Below are 19,132 nucleotides of genomic sequence, written 5' to 3' on the forward strand. Positions count from 1 at the left end.
GATGATGTTTCTCTCCAGATTCAGACTGACACCAGTAAACTCCAGTGTCAGATGTGCTGAGAGAGTCGATTCGACATCTAGATCCTGTTTGTTTTGAACAATCTTCAGTTTTTCTGTCTGTGTATCTTCTCACTGTCCATCCAGAAGAGCTCCTCTGATCCTCACAGCTCAGAGAGAGAGTGAGAGACGAGAAGTGTTGACTTCTGCTGGGACTGACCTTCAGAGAGACCATGCGACCATTTACCTGAAAACAAGAACATCACTCATAAAACTGACAGACTATATGTGTGTAATCCTTAAAGTGTGTATTTAATAGTAATATTGATGCTGATCTGGTTCACACTAGTCTTTCCCCCCGTGCCAGAGACTGTACTGAAACACAAATAGAGATGAACAGCAGCACAAACACAGTCACACACTCACCAGTGATCCACAGCAGCTGTGTGCTACTGTTGTGTGTGTAAAAGGCCGGTCGTCCTCTCTCTGCTCTGCACGTATAAACTCCTGTGTGCTGTAGAGCAGCAGGACTGAGAGTGTAAGAGTCTCCAGCTCCTCTGCTGCTGTCTGACAGACCATCATCATCATCATCATCATCATCATCCTCTCTGAACCAGCTGAACGTCCAGCCTGTAGAGGAGCCTGGAACCTCACAGATCAGAGTCACTGAGTCTCCTTCAGTCAGCCACGGCTGTGGAGACACTCGCACTGCTGCCTGAGCTTCAGCTGAACAAAACATGAGCAGTTATAGAGAGAGAAGCTGTTCACACTGATGACAATCAACAAACACACAAACTCACCTGAAACCTTCAGTGTCACAGCATCACTGCGCTGAGAGCATTGAGTGTTATTCTGTCCTCTGCAGGTGTAGATACCGCTGTGAAAGTCTTCAACTCTGCTGAGGATCAAGTCTTGTGTTGAACACCAACTGACAGCATTTCTGTGTTTCTGATCATCTGTTTCACTGCTGCTGCACTCTTTTGTACATCGGCCAGCAGAGTCTTTATACCAGTTTGTTCCCTCTATTTCCCATCTGTACGTCCATTCAGTGTCTCCTCCCCACTTTATATCACATCTGAGAGTGACTGTTTCTCCTCTGAACACGTGTTTATCAGGCCGTACCGTCACCACAGCTTTTGGGCTCTCTGTACAAACACAGATTTATTTTGGATTAAAAAAATTTAGGAGTTCTGAAGATATTGTCTTTGATCTGTATATTTATCACATATGTTCTCTCTCACCTGTAACATTTACCCACAGTGCATCACTGTATTGTGTGTAGTAGACTGGTGTTCCTCTTCCAGCTCTACACCGGTACTGTCCTCCATCAGACACTGAATCAATCTTCACTCTGGAGGAGTTTGTTTCTGTCTTTGTCTCAGAGGTCAGTGTGTGTTTGTTCCAGTAAAAGTCCCATCCAGTGCCCAGATTCACGAGACAGGTCAAAGTCACTGTGTTTCCTGTCAGTGCAGCTCCTTCAGGATCTGATGTGAGTTCAGGCTTTGGCTTCAGATCTACAGGAGAACAAGAACACAATCAGATCCTGAAGAGCCAGAAATTACAAATCACAGAGTATTTGTACTTTATAAAATATTGTGGCTAGGTTTTATTAGAAATAATAACAAGAACAGATTTATTGTGTTTTTATCTTTCATCAGTTTAATGACTTTTGTATAAGAGCCTTTTGTATAAACTCATTATGAAAAGCATAAAAGGCTGGTTTTACTTTAAATATTTAGATTTGTGAATATAAAATATTCCCATCATAAAGACGCTACTGACCCGAGAATCATCTTTTATTCATGTTATTATTAATCATGCTATTATTCATTAGTTCTTAGATAATGTCTTTTAGGTGAAGCTGTCAAGGTAACATGGATATCAGACCATAAAGTATCCACATACACAGAATGAAAAAACAGATGATCCATGGTTTCAGTGTCATCACAGAATATAGATTTATTAAAGTCAAATCCAAATCTAAGTCTTTCATACTCACTGGATGGAATTATCCCATTTTGGGAGATTATGTATTTAGTTTTAAGAATTTGAAGGGAATCTTTTTGATATCCAGTCCTTGTCATACAATGATTTGTTTCTAACTTTTATGTATCTATTGTTCCATAACGGTGTCTAGTGTGCTGCAAAATGATGGCTGTATAAAATCTTCCTCTCCCTGCACCGACTCAAGTTTAAGACACTGATTCTTACATATACACCTTTTTCTTCAACACAGAAGTCTATGAGTGAAACTTTCAGTTCATTATACAGAAGTTAAATAAAGAGTTTCACTACAAACCAGTGTGATCAAAAATAATATAAAATATTAAAATAATGTCCCAATATACAAAAACATTGAATATCAAGCAGCAAAAGTTTCTTTTGTACAGCTGAAAAAAAGCTAGAATTTAGAAATATCTCATTTTTAGGTCAAGAGAAATGTGTCTAGAGCAGTCACAGGCTCTACTTCCTCACTCTTATGAGTCTGAGATCTTCAGGTAATCTTGTGTTATCATCACAGAGACACAAAATCACTTTCCAGAACACCCCCGACCCGAGAAGACATAAGGTCTGTATATTTGTTTATCGTTACTTAAAGGGATACTCCTCCCCAGAATGAACATTTTGTCATTAACCCCTCCTGTCTAGCTTCTACTAACCTGAACTATGTCTGAAATATTGTATTATGAGCACTTCCTGTGTTTATTTGTCTCTTTATGATAAATCACTTTGAATAAAAGCCTCTGCTAAATGAATAAATATCAGGAAATCAACATTATACAGTAAAATATATTATAAATAAAATAATGAATAAATATAATGATCTAGTTTGATCTTATTTCACTAAATTGAACAGTTTCTATTAATTGATGTCATGTGATCATTTAAATAATTTTGTTTGCATTGGTTTGTTCTTATTGGATTAAAATCAAAATGGTTTAAAATAGAGCATAAAAAGTTGATTTTAGTAATCAGTAAGAGTTTTCTGTTCTGAACAAACTCTGTTTAGATTATAGATATGTGATATTAGAGAGAGTTCATGAGGATAATGATGTTTAACTCACCGACAACAAAGAGAGAAACATCAGAGCTTGATTGAGATGATTGTGGTCTTTCTTCTCTCTGTCCTTTACACCAGTACTGACCCTCATCAGATTTAGTAGCTTTTATGATAATAAGAGTATCATCAGTTACACTGGAACTATCAGACTTCTGTAACTTTACTCTGTCTTTATAAAACTCATATCTCCAGTCAGGTGTCTGGTAGTATGTCCAGTCATTTCTCTGGTCATATGTCAGATCATTTCTCCTTTTCCAGTCTCTGTAAGACTCAGTCTCACACTTCAGAGTGACTCTCTCTCCAGTGAATACAGTTCTGTCTGGAGTCACAGTCAGTGAAGATCTGGGTGAATCTGTGAAGAAAGATAAAAACAAGTGACTCAAAGTGACTCTTTTTGTATTGAGAGAAAAAGCCCAAGTATATATTAGTTAATAATATTGTATAAAAATACAGTCATGCAATCTGGTGAAAGTGGGAAAATTTAAGTTACACTTTAGTAAAAAACATATACCTTGATATCTTGAATAACTCTTAAATATGAAACCAGAAACTGTTATTGTTAAAAATGGATTTCAACCAATTAATTTTAAGGGTCCCATTTAGAGAATCTTAATCAATATCTTTGTATTGTTCATCTCTTTTTCATAATTTTATTGGTCTTCTTTTTTTCATGTGAAGTTAATCTGATTATTTTTAATAGCTCTATTTTAAATAGCAATTGTGTATGCTGTGTAATTTAATCTTGAAATGCTTTCCACCTTAGTCAAAAAATCTCTTATTTTTCACAAGAACCTAGAGCTGAGTTTAATTTGACAAAAATATAAAATATGACAGTCCTGTTTTAGGCCACAATTATTATTAAATCTGGGTGATGTACCTCCTCCTAAGAAAACAGAACTATTAGAATTGTCATACAGAGATTTTATAATGTTTTGAAATTGTGACATAATCCAGATGCATTTGCAAATCTTGCATTTCAAAGTCCATTCATCACTGTATTGTCACGTCTAATGACCTATAAGCCTGTCATTTTAAATAGTAATATTAATTGCCATTAATTTGCGAAAACCTGCCAAAAGGTAAATACAATCAAAATTCCTTTTGCATTTGAATTTCCAATGTCTACATAGACACTGTCAATCAAAGTGAGGGGGCGGGACGATACTAGGGGGTGTGTTTGTACTGGGAAGTGACATCACTCACATACAGCCGTGCCGAATGCTGTGATTGGTGGAGGTAATCGATCAAGACTCTGCTAAATACAGCTGCTAATCATTTCATGCCGGTTCAATTTTGACAAGGTGCCAATATTTTTGTTCCGTTTTTTTTATAATGTATGTGAAATTATCTACTTTGACTTTCTTCCGTTTTTTTGTGTTGTTTCAGTGTAAACAAACCAAAACATTTGTAAATTGGCACAATTTGCTAAAAGAAGTGTTCGATTTTCCGACAGAACTGTAAGGGTGTCAATATTTTTGGCCGTGACTGTAAGTGTGATTTGCCTAAAAGGGACCAAACAACAACAACAGTCTCTCAACTAGATATATAGACATAGTTCAGAGGGTTTAGGAGAACGATGATATTTAACTCACTTTTCACTTTGAGAGAAACGGAGATTGATTCTGATGAGACTGATCTTCCTTCTACGTTTCCTTTACAAGTGTAATCACCTTCATCAGATATTTTAGATTGTTTAATAGTGAGAGTGTCTCCATTTACAGTATAACTCTGAACAACTCCACTGCTGCTTTTATACTCATATCTCCACTCATACGGCCAGGTAGAACCTGAGTCATATATCAAACCATTTCTCCTTCTCCAGTCTCTGTAAGACTCAATCACACACTTCAGAGTGACTCTCTCTCCAGTGAATACAGTTCTGTCTGGAGTCACAGTCAGTGAAGATCTGGGTGAATCTGTGAAGAAAGAAGACAGAGGTCTTTCAGTGATCTATTCAGAAACATGATCTGATCTGAGTTTCTGTATTTGTGTAACACTGATGTGGAGAAGAGAGTGATGTGTCTTTTATTAAAGGTCTTCTGGAAACTTTATCTACAGTGAAGTTAAATCAGTTGATAAATCAGCTTATGCAAGTTCATTCATGTCTTTTTATTTCATTAAAGAAACTGAGTCAAAATCTCCTCAAATAAGGACATAGTAAACCTATAGATGAAATATCTTTTTTTGTGTACATTATTATTAAAGCTCTAAACAAATGTAAAGACATCAAAACTATTTTTTCCCTAAAACCTTTTTCTCTAAAGAGTCTGTTGTTATATTAATGCAGAAAAAAGTCATATTTGGTGCCCAGAGAACCATTCAATGAACGGATCTTAAAATCAACTTTTTGCGTATTTTGAAGAACATTTTAATAATCTACAGACCCTTTTATGTTAAAAGTTCTTTATGAAACAATGAATATGAAGCTTTACTTTTAAGAGTGTACTTCTTAAACTTGTGTACAGGGAAGTTGACAGAATAAATATTATAATATTCAGGTCTATAACTGGTGTGTGCTGTCACTTTATCATGATCATAAAAACTATAATACAGATACAGTGCCATGAGTTTTGTGTTTTAAGATGATACATTTTAATTATTACTACTTTATGGAAATATTCATTCATTTTACTGTATCTGCTCTTGTGATGTTTAGCTTTGCTAAAAATTCACGTAAGATTTTACTCTGTTCCTGACTTTATATTTACAATGTTTTAATTACTGAATTAATAATAGTAACAGTACTTTATATACTATTATTAATATTATTACATTAAGAAGCTTTATTATATGCTCTTCCGGAATTAGAATATTTTCATTTCAGTTATGATACATACAGTCACAGAAATGTGTTTAATCAAGAAACTCTGGACGGATACACTAAAATATCTTTAAATATTTTTGAGTTGAAGTTATGACAAATCTGGACAAAATATTTTTTTTATAGCACTCATGTATGCAAGTAAGAAGATAGAGAAAGAGATCTTATTTAACTAAAACTTATCTGGTGACCTGCTTTGTTTGAGTTAAAGAGATGTGAAGACAAGCTAAACACACTCACCTGATACTGTCAGAGTAACTCCATCACTCATCTGAGAGTATGTTGGTGCTTCTGACTGAGTTCCTCTACAGCTGTACACACCACTATGAAACCAATCCACAGATCTGATTATATATTTCTGGTCTTGTCTTATGATATAATCTTGTGTGTTGTCTTTATTCCAGCTGTACTCCCAGTCTCCTGTCTGCTGTATGTCACATGTGAGAGTGACCGTCTCTCCTCTGAACACATGTCTATCAGGATCAACACTAACTACAGGTTTGGGTCTCTCTGTGAAAAGAGCAAAAAAATAAAAAATAAAAATACATTATTAATATTTTTAAAAACATACTTTATTGCAGTGATCAAAGTTAAACTGATGATCATTACTGCAGTCTTCAGTGTCACGTTCTAGGACTGTTTGTTAATATTTTTCTGTGTCTTAGTTTCTGTCTTCCAGTTAATCGTGTCATTATGTTCAGGTGTGTCCTTAATTATGTCGTTTTCTTTCCCCATTAAGTTACAGTTTTTTCTATGTTCAGGGACCGGTCTACTTAGTTTTCTCTGAGATGTTACGTGTGTGTGTTACTCTTATTTGTGGGTTTATCATTGTTTGGATTTAAAGACTATTTTTGTATTAATTAAATAGTGACTACAGTGTTGTCAAGAAAGCACAGCAGAAATTAATACAAAAATAGTCTTTAAATAAACCCACACATAAGAGTAGTACAGTACAGTGTAGTGTGACATTCACATGATCCTTCAGAAATAATTATAATATTATACTGTAAAAAAGTTTCTCAGGTAACCAAAAATGTGCATAATTTAGTTACTAAGTGACAAATCAAATATAAATAGCACATCAAAGGGGACCTATTATGCAAAAATCATTTTTTCAGTGTGAGAAAACAACCAGGCTTTAATGGTAAAAATCCACTCATTCATTTATTTATAAAACCAATTAAACCAATGATCTGTTTCAGATTCTTCCTATGTTTACGACACCGAGGGGAAAAAGTCCTGCCCATTGTGACGCTCTCTGCCCTATTAGCATAAACACAGTGTATATGAAAGCAATGTGAAGTTGATCAATGTAATTAGTCAAGCTCATAATCACAAATGGGGCTCAAAGTTTAAAATAGCATGCAATACACTTATTTTTATCAAGCCATGCCCCCGTCTGTGTAATTTATAAAATGTATTATTATACACGGTACAATCAGATGATTGACTTTTTAACCAACTCTGTTTTCTGTAGAGATAAGACTTGGTACTGATATTAAAGTGTTTATTTGCAAAAGCAAGCAGTGAGCGCAAGCTGTTGAAGCTCCGCCCTCTTCCTCTGAGCGCCACCTCATTTGCATTAAAGGGGAAGAGACAAAAACTTTGTGTTTCATCTCAAACCCTAAAAGTGGCACTTTTAATAAGTTTTACAAAACGAACGCTAAGGTTGTCATAGAAATCAGACAATTTTGACTTCACATACACACTCTGGAGACATCAGAGACTTGTTTTACATCTTGAAGAATGGCATAATAGTCCCCTTTAAAGTTAAATATCACACACTTTGTGTGTGTCTGTGTACTGGACTCGACTGGTCTGGTAAAAAAACAATGAGTCATTCGTAAAACATGCGTATGCACAATTTTTTTCATGAAATGTGTGTACGGACCTTTTCACAAATAAATAATAATTCGTCAAAAGCTATGATCTTTTGAGAAGATAACCCGACTCTCACATTTATGAAGTGCTTTCATTGCGGGGATCTCATTCACCACCGATATGCAGCATTGTCTGGATGATCAGATGGGAGCCATATTGCACCAGAACACATACACTTATTAATAAATAAGACACAGAGAGATGAAGCCAATCAGTAGATATGGGAATTATTAGGCCATGAGGCTCAGACGTGAATTTGTCCAGGACACTGGGGTTACACCCTAACTCTTAAGTGGTATGTGATTTTTAATGGCCACAGAGAGTCAGGATCTCAGTTTAATATCTCATCTGAAAAACGCTGCTCTTTGACAGTATTATGTTCCCGTCATTATAAAAGTCTTTGGCTGCAGGGTGATATGTCTGCTAGGAAACTATATGAATGGTTTGCAAAATTGTTAGCACTTCAGAAAAACTGTAAATTACCTTTTAAAATTTTATCTGAATAGAAAATGTTTAATAAAGAAAACAGTTTTCACTTTGGTTCAGCTATATACAGGTTTGGTGACCAGAACATACTTCTTAAGAAATGACTGGTAGTGTGTAACAAATATATCAAGTTGTACTCTAATGAAAAAGTAGAAAGTAAAACAACTCTTACCTTTTACTGTTATATCAACCGCTTTACTGTTCTTGCTGTCATAGTTTCCTCGTTTTGCTCTACACTGGTATCTTCCTCCATCAGAGACTCTCACAGACTCGATTGTTTTAGTTGCATCACCTGTAGAGTCAGTGTTTGAGTCTTTGATCCAGTGAATAGTCCATCCAGTTAACTGTCCCACATCACAACTCAGAGTAACTGTGTCTCCAGTGAACAATGACTTCTGAGGATTTACAGTCAGAGTCGGCTGAGGTTTATCTGGAAGTGAAGAGATGCAGTGCTGAGTTCACTTATAGCTGCTATTAGTCATATTTCACAGATGCGTGTCTTTTTCAATATATTAATGAGTTGGTTGATGAATACAGAAAACAAGAGAAAATACTATTAAAGTCTCAGGAGAGCAGTATTCAGATATATATCAGAAGTGATAATCCTGAAGATAATGTGAGATGATTATGATACATATTCATGTAACCTAAAAAACTCACAGTAACTCACAAGCTCTCTTTTATAGTGCAAAAACTTCGGCCTGTTTTCTTTAGTTGTCAGCCCAAACAAACTGAAGCTTCACATGAATTCAGTGCGTCTTGCTTTCAGCTAATTTAAGGTTTATTTATGTATTTATTTTTATTGCTGGGGCAGTGGTGTAAAGCACGCCGCCACTGGACTCTAGAGCAGACGCTTCCTCGCTTCCCCATCTGACAATCTGATGGATGAGTCTGGGTTTAACGGTTGTCAGGAGAACGGTACTTGTCTGATTGCTTTGTGCCAAGTTTAAAGTTTGGTGGAGGGGGGATTATGGTGTGGGGTTTATTTTCAGGAGACCCTTATCCTGACCTTCATATGATTGAGAACAATTTATCAATTTATCTCTTTCTATGATCATAAACAACCTAATGTTCTCTGCCACGCTCACTGTGATCACAGCTGATAGTCCAGTATCTGTTTAGAAACTAGAACATGATTGAACTGACATGTAAAACTTATCTGGTGACCTGCTTTGTTTGAGTTAAAGAGATGTGAAGACAAGCTAAACACTCTCACCTGATACTGTCAGAGTAACTCCATCACTCATCTGAGAGTATGTTGGTGCTTCTGACTGAGTTCCTCTACAGCTGTACACACCACTATGAAACCAATCCACAGATCTGATTATATATTTCTGGTCTTGTCTTATGATATAATCTTGTATGTTGTCTTTATTCCAGCTGTACTCCCAGTCTCCTGTCTGCTGTATGTCACATGTGAGAGTAACCGTCTCTCCTCCGAACACATGTCTATCAGGATCAACACCAACTACAGGTTTGGGTCTCTCTGTGAAAAGAACAAAAAATAAATAAATAAATAATAAAAATATATTATTAATATTTTTAAAAACATACTTTATTGCAGTGATCAACGTTAAACTGATGATCATTACTGCAGTCTTCAGTGTCACGTTCTAGGACTGTTTGGTAATATTTTTCTGTGTCTTAGTTTCTGTCTTCCAGTTAATCGTGTCATTATGTTCAGGTGTGTCCTTAATTATGTCGTTTTCTTTCCCCGTTAAGTTCCAGTTTTTTCTATGTTCAGGGACCGCTCTACTTAGTTTTCTCTGAGATGTTACGTGTGTGATGTTTCTGACCTGTGTGTCATCAGTTTTAATACTTAGTTTTTTTGTTTTTATTGTTCAATAACGAAACCACATTTTTTAAAAGTCTGTATTACCAACATGAATTTTGACAAAACAGTTCTCATCTCCAAAACTCACTCAGACCAACAAAATACACCATATAGATCTCAAAATAAGTGTGTTTCTTCATAACACTGGGAAATCATTCTCATTCAACAAAATAGTACATTTATAACATACTGATTTAAAAAATACAACAGGGAGGAATACACAAATTAATAACTTTTGTCTTTGAAGTTTAAGTAGTTTGTAACATAAGTATTTCATTTTAGGATAACATCTTTTCATTTTACTGACTGAAATTACAGTTAGTTGTTTTTAAAATAAGTATTACTGTTTCTCCAGAAACCAGATTCAGTGATGATGAACTAAAAGATTTTATGATGTGGTGAGAAAGAAATACTTTCATCAGCGTGCAGTACTTGTCTTGTGTCTTGTGTTTAGTCAGTTCATGTTCTTTAACTATATCTCAATAAGTAAATAAATAAATAAAAACCCAGACTGTATTATTATGAAGGTAGAAATGCTTCTTTATAACTATGCATTTATTTTAAAAAAAGTATCACAGGTTCCAGAAATTATTAAGCAGTGATTTCGGAAGGATCACGTGACACTAAAGACTGGAGCAATTCAACATAACTTCACAAGAATAAAATAAGTTTTGAAATACCTAAACATAGAAAACTTATTTGAATTAAGATAATATTTTGAAATATATTGTGAAATAATATATTCGGTATTTTTGATCAAATAGACATTGATGAGCATAAGAAACTTATTAAAACAATACTAGTAAATAATAATAATAATAATTATTATTATTATTATTATTATTATTATTATTATTATACTTAATGATGCCATTTTTATGACAATGTAAAAAAGTTTCTCTGGTAACCTACAATTTAGTTACTAAGCGACAAATCAAATATAAATAGCACATCAAAGGGGACCTATTATGCAAAAATCATTTTTTTCAGTGTGTGAAAACAACCAGGCTTTAATGGTAAAAATCCACTCATTCATTTATTTATAAAACCAATTTTTCAGTAGCAGTCTCCCCAAATGATCTGTTTCAGATTCTTCCTATGTTTACGACACCGAGGGGAAAAAGTCCTGCCCATTGTGACGCTCTCTGCCCTATTAGCATAAACACAGTGTATATGAAAGCAATGTGAAGTTGATCAATGTAATTAGTCAAGCTCATAATCACAAATGGGGCTCAAAGTTTAAAATAGCATGCAATACAGTTATTTTTATCAAGCCATACCACCCTCTGTGTAATTTATGAAATGTATTATTATACACGGTACAATCAGATGATTGACTTTTAAACCAACTCTGTTTTCTGTAGAGATAAGACTTGGTACTGATATTAAAGTGTTTATTTGCAAAAGCAAGCAGTGAGCGCAAGCTGTTGAAGCTCCGCCCTCTTCCGCTGAGCGCAACCTCATTTGCATTAAAGGGGAAGAGACAAAAACTTTGTTTCGTCTCAATACCCTAAAAGTGGCACTTTTAATAAGTTTTACAAAACGAACGCTAAGGTTGTCATAGAAATCAGACAATTTTGACTTCACATACACACTCTGGAGACATCAGAGACTTGTTTTACATCTTGAAGAATGGCATAATAGTCCCCTTTAAAGCTAAATATTACACATTTTGTGTGTGTCTGTGTGCTGGACTGGACTGGTCTGGTAAAATAAAGTAGTAGCATCTGTTTCCTCTTCAGTAGCAGCAGATTTTGCTTCACCTTGAAAGTTTCTATCAGCATCTTTTTCATCTTGACCGAGTCCCGAGTGGATGAGGAGCATCAGCACTACAGGCAGAAGAAACACATTGATTCAACAAATACAAATTACACACTCAGACATGTCAAGAGTTTATTTTACATCAGTCACACACAACGGCAGAATTTATGAAGATGCTTTTTTCCTTTTCCAGCAGGACCTAAGTACCTTGTCCACAGTGATAACACCACTTCCAAGTGCTTTCCTGACCATGATATTACTGTGCTTGATTGGTCAGACAGTATGCCTGAGAAAGACAAGAAACAGTGGATCCAACAACACAGATGAGCAGAAGCTCAATAGTGTAGAGCCACAGACTGATCTCTTCATTCACTCCTCACTGATTCTGGAGTTTGTGCTAAAAGACCCCCAACCAAGTGTTGAATACACAAATGAAAATACTGAAGGAAAAAGAAATTAAACAATTCTGCTTTTCAAACACATTATGGATTGGTTTTAGGAAGTACTCTAATGTTTTGAACATACTGGATTTTGTCTTTTATGAGCTGTAAGCTCTAATCATCAGAATAAAAACAAACAAAACCTTACATGTAATAAATCTAAAATATATGAAAGTTTCACTTTATTGAGGTGTACCTGGACAGCGTTTAGCAAATACTAAATGCTAAACGAGTTTTGACTTATTTCAATGCTTCTCTGCTTGTTCCAGCTCACTGATGACTGCTTATGGTTCAATATATTTCCTCTTCTCAGCTTCTGCCTGGATTTAATTTTTCCTGGGCACTGTCAGCCCAAGTCTCTCAAGGCTCCTTCAGGCCAGTTCAACAGGGGTGTTTTAGGACCGGGTCAAAATCCTCATTTGACGCTTTTAGAAAAGTTGTAGCAGCTACTCTGTCGTGGTCCAAAGCTGCTAACAGGAACTTAAAATGTAACAATAAAATACCAATGAGGCAAAAATACTCTTAGTTAATCTTTATTGCTCAGACTGGTATTCCTTATTGTTATTAAGTTTTGTGTTAATATATTTGTGTTGGTCACGGTCATTCCTCACCCCTCTTCCTAGCATCTCTGATTGCACAGTTGATTGATATTCCCATTCTTGCGAGACCATGTGACCCTTCACCATGCTCATTAAATCTTTAATATCTACTATAATAGGATTTTTGCAAAGTAGATATATAATATATATGGGTATTTGTGTTTGCCCAAGGTTTCTATTTACAATTTGTTTTGAAACATATCAGACTTCTCTGTTTATTTCTTGAACACAATTTCTTAAAAGTTGCACATTTGTATTGTTTATGTACTAATAGGTAGTTCTAGGTGCTTAGTTCTGAAAACAGCCAGCAGGTCAGTTCCTAGAGAACTTATTTCTCCCTCGGGTCACGTTCTTGGTTGCATTCGCCCCGGCGGCAGGAACCGGCGGCAACTGACAGCCATGTTTTTTTAACAAATGTCAACAAATGTTGTTGTGTTGTGGGTTCCAGGATAATAGAGAGTATAAAGGCACAATTTACAAGATTTAAAGAGTGGGGCTAAGAAACTAAAACCAACTTACAACAAAGCTGAGAAAAGAACATAACACTGCAAACAACAGGTGGATGCTGTTATCGCTGTTTTCCGTGTTTGTGAAGTAAATATGCTTACAAGGTTTTTAAAAAAAACGCCGGTTAGCTGGTGCTTCACATGCGTTTGGCCAGTCAGCATACACTTATGTCACTGACAGTTCCTAGAACTGTTTTAGACCTACTCTGAATCAGGAGCTAATTTAGTTAGTTAATTTATTCCAAACAGTGTACCTGAAACTAAACCATTCCTAGTTCCTGTGGTGTGAACACACCAAAAATTGGGTCGTTCCACAGTTAGTTTGGCTGCTATGAAAAGGTTCCTGCAGTGTGAAAGGCCCTAATGATGTACAGTTAAAAAAATTGCCACGCCAGTGACAGCTATAGCATCTTGTATAGCTGAATGTTCACGTTGTGTAGCGCACTTTAATGGTTCCGGCTTCACTACCCATTGGATGTTCTTGCTTACTTTGCTCTCTGTACTTCTCTCAGATTTTTCTGCAATTTTTGTTTCAGCAGATGAAAAAGTCTTTTGCCTCCCACTGCCAGCAGGTTATATTCTGGAGACGAGAAAACACAGCTGCCTCAAACAGACGAGAAAGAAAATGCCTCTTGTAGAGTCTACTTGCTGCAGGAACTGCCACAAACTTCTACAAAGGATTGTGGATCTTAAAACAAAGTTAAATGCTGGACGTCTAAACCAGGCAGAACAATCAGCAGATCATCACCACTGACCCCCTCAGCATACATCTAGTGAGTCCCGTGAATCTAGTGAATCTCAGCAGTTTGTACCAAGTGTAGATGAAACGTGGATCAGCTAACATCGCTACTAACAGGAGCTCAGCATTCAGTTTAGAGCACAGCCGAGCACAGTATTCTGATAATAGGGGACTCCATTAACAGAAACATCAGTAGCAGGACCACAACTACATGCTGCTATCCTCAAACAACCGTCTCAGATGTGAACAAGGAACTTTACAACATTCTGATGAAGCACAAGACTTCAAATCAAATCATCATTCATGTGTGGAAGAATGATATTAAAAAAAAAGGATTCAAATGGATTTCAGTGAACTCTTTGAAACACTTCAGAGTTTGAATCATCAGTGGACTACTCCCAGTGAGGAGAAGTAACATGATTTCATGATTGCTTAGGCTGAACACATGGCTACCTGCAGTATGAACGCCATTTTAAACTATGACATAAGTGCTCAAAAATACTTTTGGGTCATTTTATGAACAATTTATTTTCAATGAACAAGTAAAAAAGTAAAATACTCACAGAGTATGAGAGGCAGTGCTCCGGACCCCATACTGACACATGAATAAAGTGTTAAACCGTGCTGTGTGCGCTAAAACAGACACTTCCTGTGTTTAAACAGAAATTTCACACTTCAAGAGGAGTTGAGGGAGGAGACAAACCCCTACCTAGAAATAAAAAAAAAATAGAAAAAATGTGTCACAAATTACTAGATCCTTTGTTAGAGCTCAGGTTTGAACGATGCCACATGCATAATGTACAGAACATAATACAAAGTAATCACAATGTGACATCTAACGCAGGCCTGTTCATTTAAGGCATGTAAGGTTCATTTAAGTCACTTTTATCAAAAAATATATAGAACACACACACAAACATAAATGAGACATAAGGTTTATAAAGTGATTTTACAGCAAGATATTTTATTTATTTATTTATATATTTATTTATTTATTTATTTATTTATTTCTTCCTCTTTAAAAGAAGCGGTTTCATGACAGCAGTTACTTTTAGAACTGAGAAGTGGTGCTTCATTCAGGCCTTCCTGGACACAGACAGATGGAATTATAATAAGGGGAAGTCAATGATATTAAACGCTCATGTTGCTGTGAATCTTTTGCTCTTCTGATAGTGTGCTGAGGTTAATGAAACTAAAGATGCAGAAAAGGCGCAAATACCTTCCTCAGTCTGGTTAAAACCACAGAGCAGAAAGAGAGCAGAAAGTCAAACCACAGCCATCAGCTCTTTATTCAGACCTTTTCAAATAAAGACATTTTCTTACCTCAAACTGCTTCTGAAAATATAAATTCACAAACAACAATGTGTCTTTAATGATGAGCTTGAAGAAGCCGGTGCAGCATGTGATGCGTTTGCTGTTACTATGAGCTTTCATCACGTTGGCTACTTTTAGAAACAACCAACAAAAAGCTGTGACTTCCATCTGATACTAAACCACACATGAGAGAAGGGTCTGCAGAACACACTGAACACTGGACAAAATGAAAATTATACATATCATTATTATACAAAAAAATACCAGGGATTTTTGCAATCTAGTGTGTTGTGTGTGTGTGTGTGTGTGTGTGTGTGTGTGAGAGAGAGAGAGAGAGAGAGAGAGAGAGAGAGAGAGAGAGAGAGAGAGAGAGAGAGAGAGAGAGAGAGAGAGATAATGCCATAATAATTAGGAATAATTGAAATTTCTAGAATTCTAGGCTGACATCGTGGCTGACAATTTTAACTGAAAATGCTTTGTAATACAAAGACTTTCTCTGAAAGTAACAAAAATAAGTTAAAGTAAGAAGAGACGGACCGGTGTCTCCCGCAGCACCGAGGAGCTGCTTTCACAGCTCTACTGAAGTAATGTTCCTGGGTTTTAAATGTGATGTTTTAGTGAAGGATCAGAAAACTCTCAAATCTTACAGGTTTGGAATGACATCACAGTAATTAATGAGTGAACTATTTCTTTAAAAAGTGATTTGTTCCCATTTGCTTGCTAATAAGCTGTACTTGCTAATAAGTCATTTATTTATGCCAATTGCTACATCGCTGCCTAAACTCTCGCCGTCTTCCTCTGAGTTCACACTTTAATGGCGGCTATGACACTTTGACTGTTGGGTAGAAGTCTGCTGCACACAACACACACACACACACACACACACACACACACACACACACACACACACACACACATACGTGCACACAGGTTTACAGGTTTGCAGGTTAGGACTCTCCATAGCTGCACTGGTTTTTATAATGTACAAACTATATTTTATATTGCCCTAAACCAACTCTACACCTAACCCTACACTTTTTTTGCCATTTCAGATTTTTTATATACTCCATTCTGTATGATTATAAGGTTGTTTCTTCATGGGGACCAAAAAATGTCCCCATAAGACAGTGGCCTCAAACTCCGTTCCTGGAGGGTCACAGATCTGCACAGTTTAGCTCCATCCAGCCCCAAATCACACCTGCTTGAACATTTCTAAACATTTCCTGAAGACCTTGATTAGCTGGATCAGCTGTGCTTGTTTAGGGTTGGAGCTAAACTGTGCAGAAACTGTGGCCCTCCAGGAATTGAGTTTGAGACCAGTGCCATAAGGTCAAAATGTACTGGTATTACTGGTATTATAGGGACATTTGAAGGCCATGCACACGTCATAAATGTCACTGTAAGTTAAGCTTTTGGATTAAAGGGGCAGAACTGACTCTGAATGTGTTAAAGCAAGAGGCAGCAACAGCTTCACAGTACTTAGTCTTCAAGAAAAAGTAGACACTGCCAAACAAGCAGATGTTAAACTGTCACACATCTCGCAGATAAGAAAAAAGATGTGAGAAATTGACCTTGCAGCCATAAAGAAGAGAAACACACCAGAAGTGACTGGAGATGAAGAGCAGTTACGCCACAAGATGCTTCAAGTTTGCCAAAATAACTTGGGAATATTGTACTCTCTAAATAAATTTGAGTGTCTCCACTAGATGTGTACATACGTTCATGCAGGAGGACAGACTGACCACAAGATAAGATAAAGACCTCTAATAAGACTTAGTAATATTTTTAAATTTAGGTCTATACATGTTAGTTTAACAAGTTTAAAATCAAATTGTTACTACTGGAGCTTGCCGGTTACATGAATGGATGGGAGTGAAATCAGTTCATAACCTGGACGTGTTTAAAGAAACTAGGTTAGGTTATCTATTCAATATCCACTGTGTCCAGCTCCACAGAGATGACAGTGAAGAAGAGATCAATCAATCCAATGTCATTTATTTAATTAATGGTTAAAGGTGATCAGTTCATTTGTTATTATATTATTATATCATATCATATTATATTATAGCATATTATATATAATGCATCGATTTGTACCCTTATAGTTTTGAAATGTGTGTGCCTACCTATTAGGGGGAACAATAATATGTGCCCTTATAAGTGTACTGTTCCAGTTACAAGCTGTTGTAACTGTTTTGGGCCCTTTTTTCTGTATATAGCCTACACATCCACAACCATTTCTAAAACCACATAGAAATGTCTACAGTCGTGGCCAAAAGTTTTGAGAATGACACAAATATTAGTTTTCACAAAGTTTGCTGCTAAACTGCTTTTAGATCTTTGTTTCTGTGATGTACTGAAATATAATTACAAGCACTTCATACGTTTCAAAGGCTTTTATCGACAATTACATGACATTTACGCAAAGAGTCAGTATTTGCAGTGTTGGCCCTTCTTTTCAGGACCTCTGCAATTGGACTGGGCATGATCTCAATCAACTTCTGGGCCAAATCCTGACCGATAGCAACCCATTCTTTCATAATCACTACTTGGAGTTTGTCATAATTAGTGGGTTTTGTTTGTCCACCCGCTTCTTCAGGATTGACCACAAGTTCTGGGGAGTTTCCATTCCATGGACCCAAAATTTAAACGTTTTAGTCCCCAAGCCACTTAGTTATCACTTTTGCCTTATGGTACAGTGCTCCATCGTGCTGGAAAATGCATTGTTCTTCCCCAAACTGTTGTTGGATTGTTGGAAGAAGTTGCTGTTGGAGGGTGTTTTGGTACCATTCTTTATTCATGGCTGTGTTTTTGGGCAAAATTGTGAGTGAGCCCACTCCCTTGGATGAGAAGCAACCCCACACATGACTGGTCTCAGGATGCTTTACTGTTGGCATGACACAGGACTGATGGTAGCGCTCAACTTATCTTCTCCAGACAAGCCTTTTTCCAGATGCCCCAAACCATCAGAAAGGGGCTGCATTGGAGAATATGACTTTGCCCCAGTCCTCAGCAGTCCATTCAATCAATCTTCGATCAATCTGTCCCTTATGGGCTTTTTTGGAGAGAAGTGGTTTCTTTGCTGCCCTTCTTGACACCAGGCCATCTTCCAAAAGTCTTTGCCTCACTGTGCGTTCAGATGCGCTCACACCTGCCTGCTGCCATTCCTGAGCAAGCTCTGCATTGGTGGCTCCAATCCTGCAGCTGAATCCTCTTTAGGAGATGATCCTGGCGCTTGCTGGACTTTCTTGGACGCCCTGAAGCCTTCTTAACAAGAATTGAACCTCTTTCCTTGAAGTTCTTGATGATCCTATAAATTGTTGATTTAGGTGCAATCTCGTGTTTCAAACAGTCCATCATTGTTCCTGTGCCGAAGAAACCTCAACCATCTTGCCTTAATGATTACCGCCCTGTAGCTCTGACGTCTGTAGTGATGAAGTGCTTCGAGAGACTCGTCAGAGACTTCATCACCGCATCACTACCGGACACACTGGACCCACTACAGTTTGCTTACCGCCAAAACCGGTCTACGGAGGATGCCATCACACACCTCCTCCACACAACCACAAGCCACCTGGATTTTAGGAAAGGGAACTATGTGAAAATGCTGTTCGTGGACTATAGTTCAGCGTTCAACACCATAGTTCCCTCCACGCTCACCTCGAAGTTGGAGGTCCTGGGACTCCCATCCCT

General features: G+C 36.8%; 1 protein-coding gene across 1 annotated transcript in view; it reads right to left on the reverse strand.

Moving 5' to 3' along the window:
- LOC122349534 (titin-like) overlaps positions 1 to 14,815 on the reverse strand; it is a 55,500-nt gene extending 40,685 nt beyond the window's left edge. The window contains exons 1-5 of the mRNA XM_043245616.1: positions 14,689 to 14,815; positions 11,844 to 11,909; positions 9,463 to 9,732; positions 8,419 to 8,676; positions 6,120 to 6,389 (exon numbers count right to left, since the gene is read on the reverse strand). Coding sequence (XP_043101551.1) covers positions 6,120 to 6,389; positions 8,419 to 8,676; positions 9,463 to 9,732; positions 11,844 to 11,909; positions 14,689 to 14,719 — 895 coding nt within the window. The 5' untranslated portion in view covers positions 14,720 to 14,815. The remainder of the gene's footprint in view (positions 1 to 6,119; positions 6,390 to 8,418; positions 8,677 to 9,462; positions 9,733 to 11,843; positions 11,910 to 14,688) is intronic.
- Between the last annotated feature and the right edge of the window lie 4,317 nt (positions 14,816 to 19,132).

The sequence above is a fragment of the Puntigrus tetrazona genome, chromosome 7 (assembly GCF_018831695.1).
Source record: "Puntigrus tetrazona isolate hp1 chromosome 7, ASM1883169v1, whole genome shotgun sequence".
Lineage (NCBI taxonomy): Eukaryota > Metazoa > Chordata > Actinopteri > Cypriniformes > Cyprinidae > Puntigrus > Puntigrus tetrazona.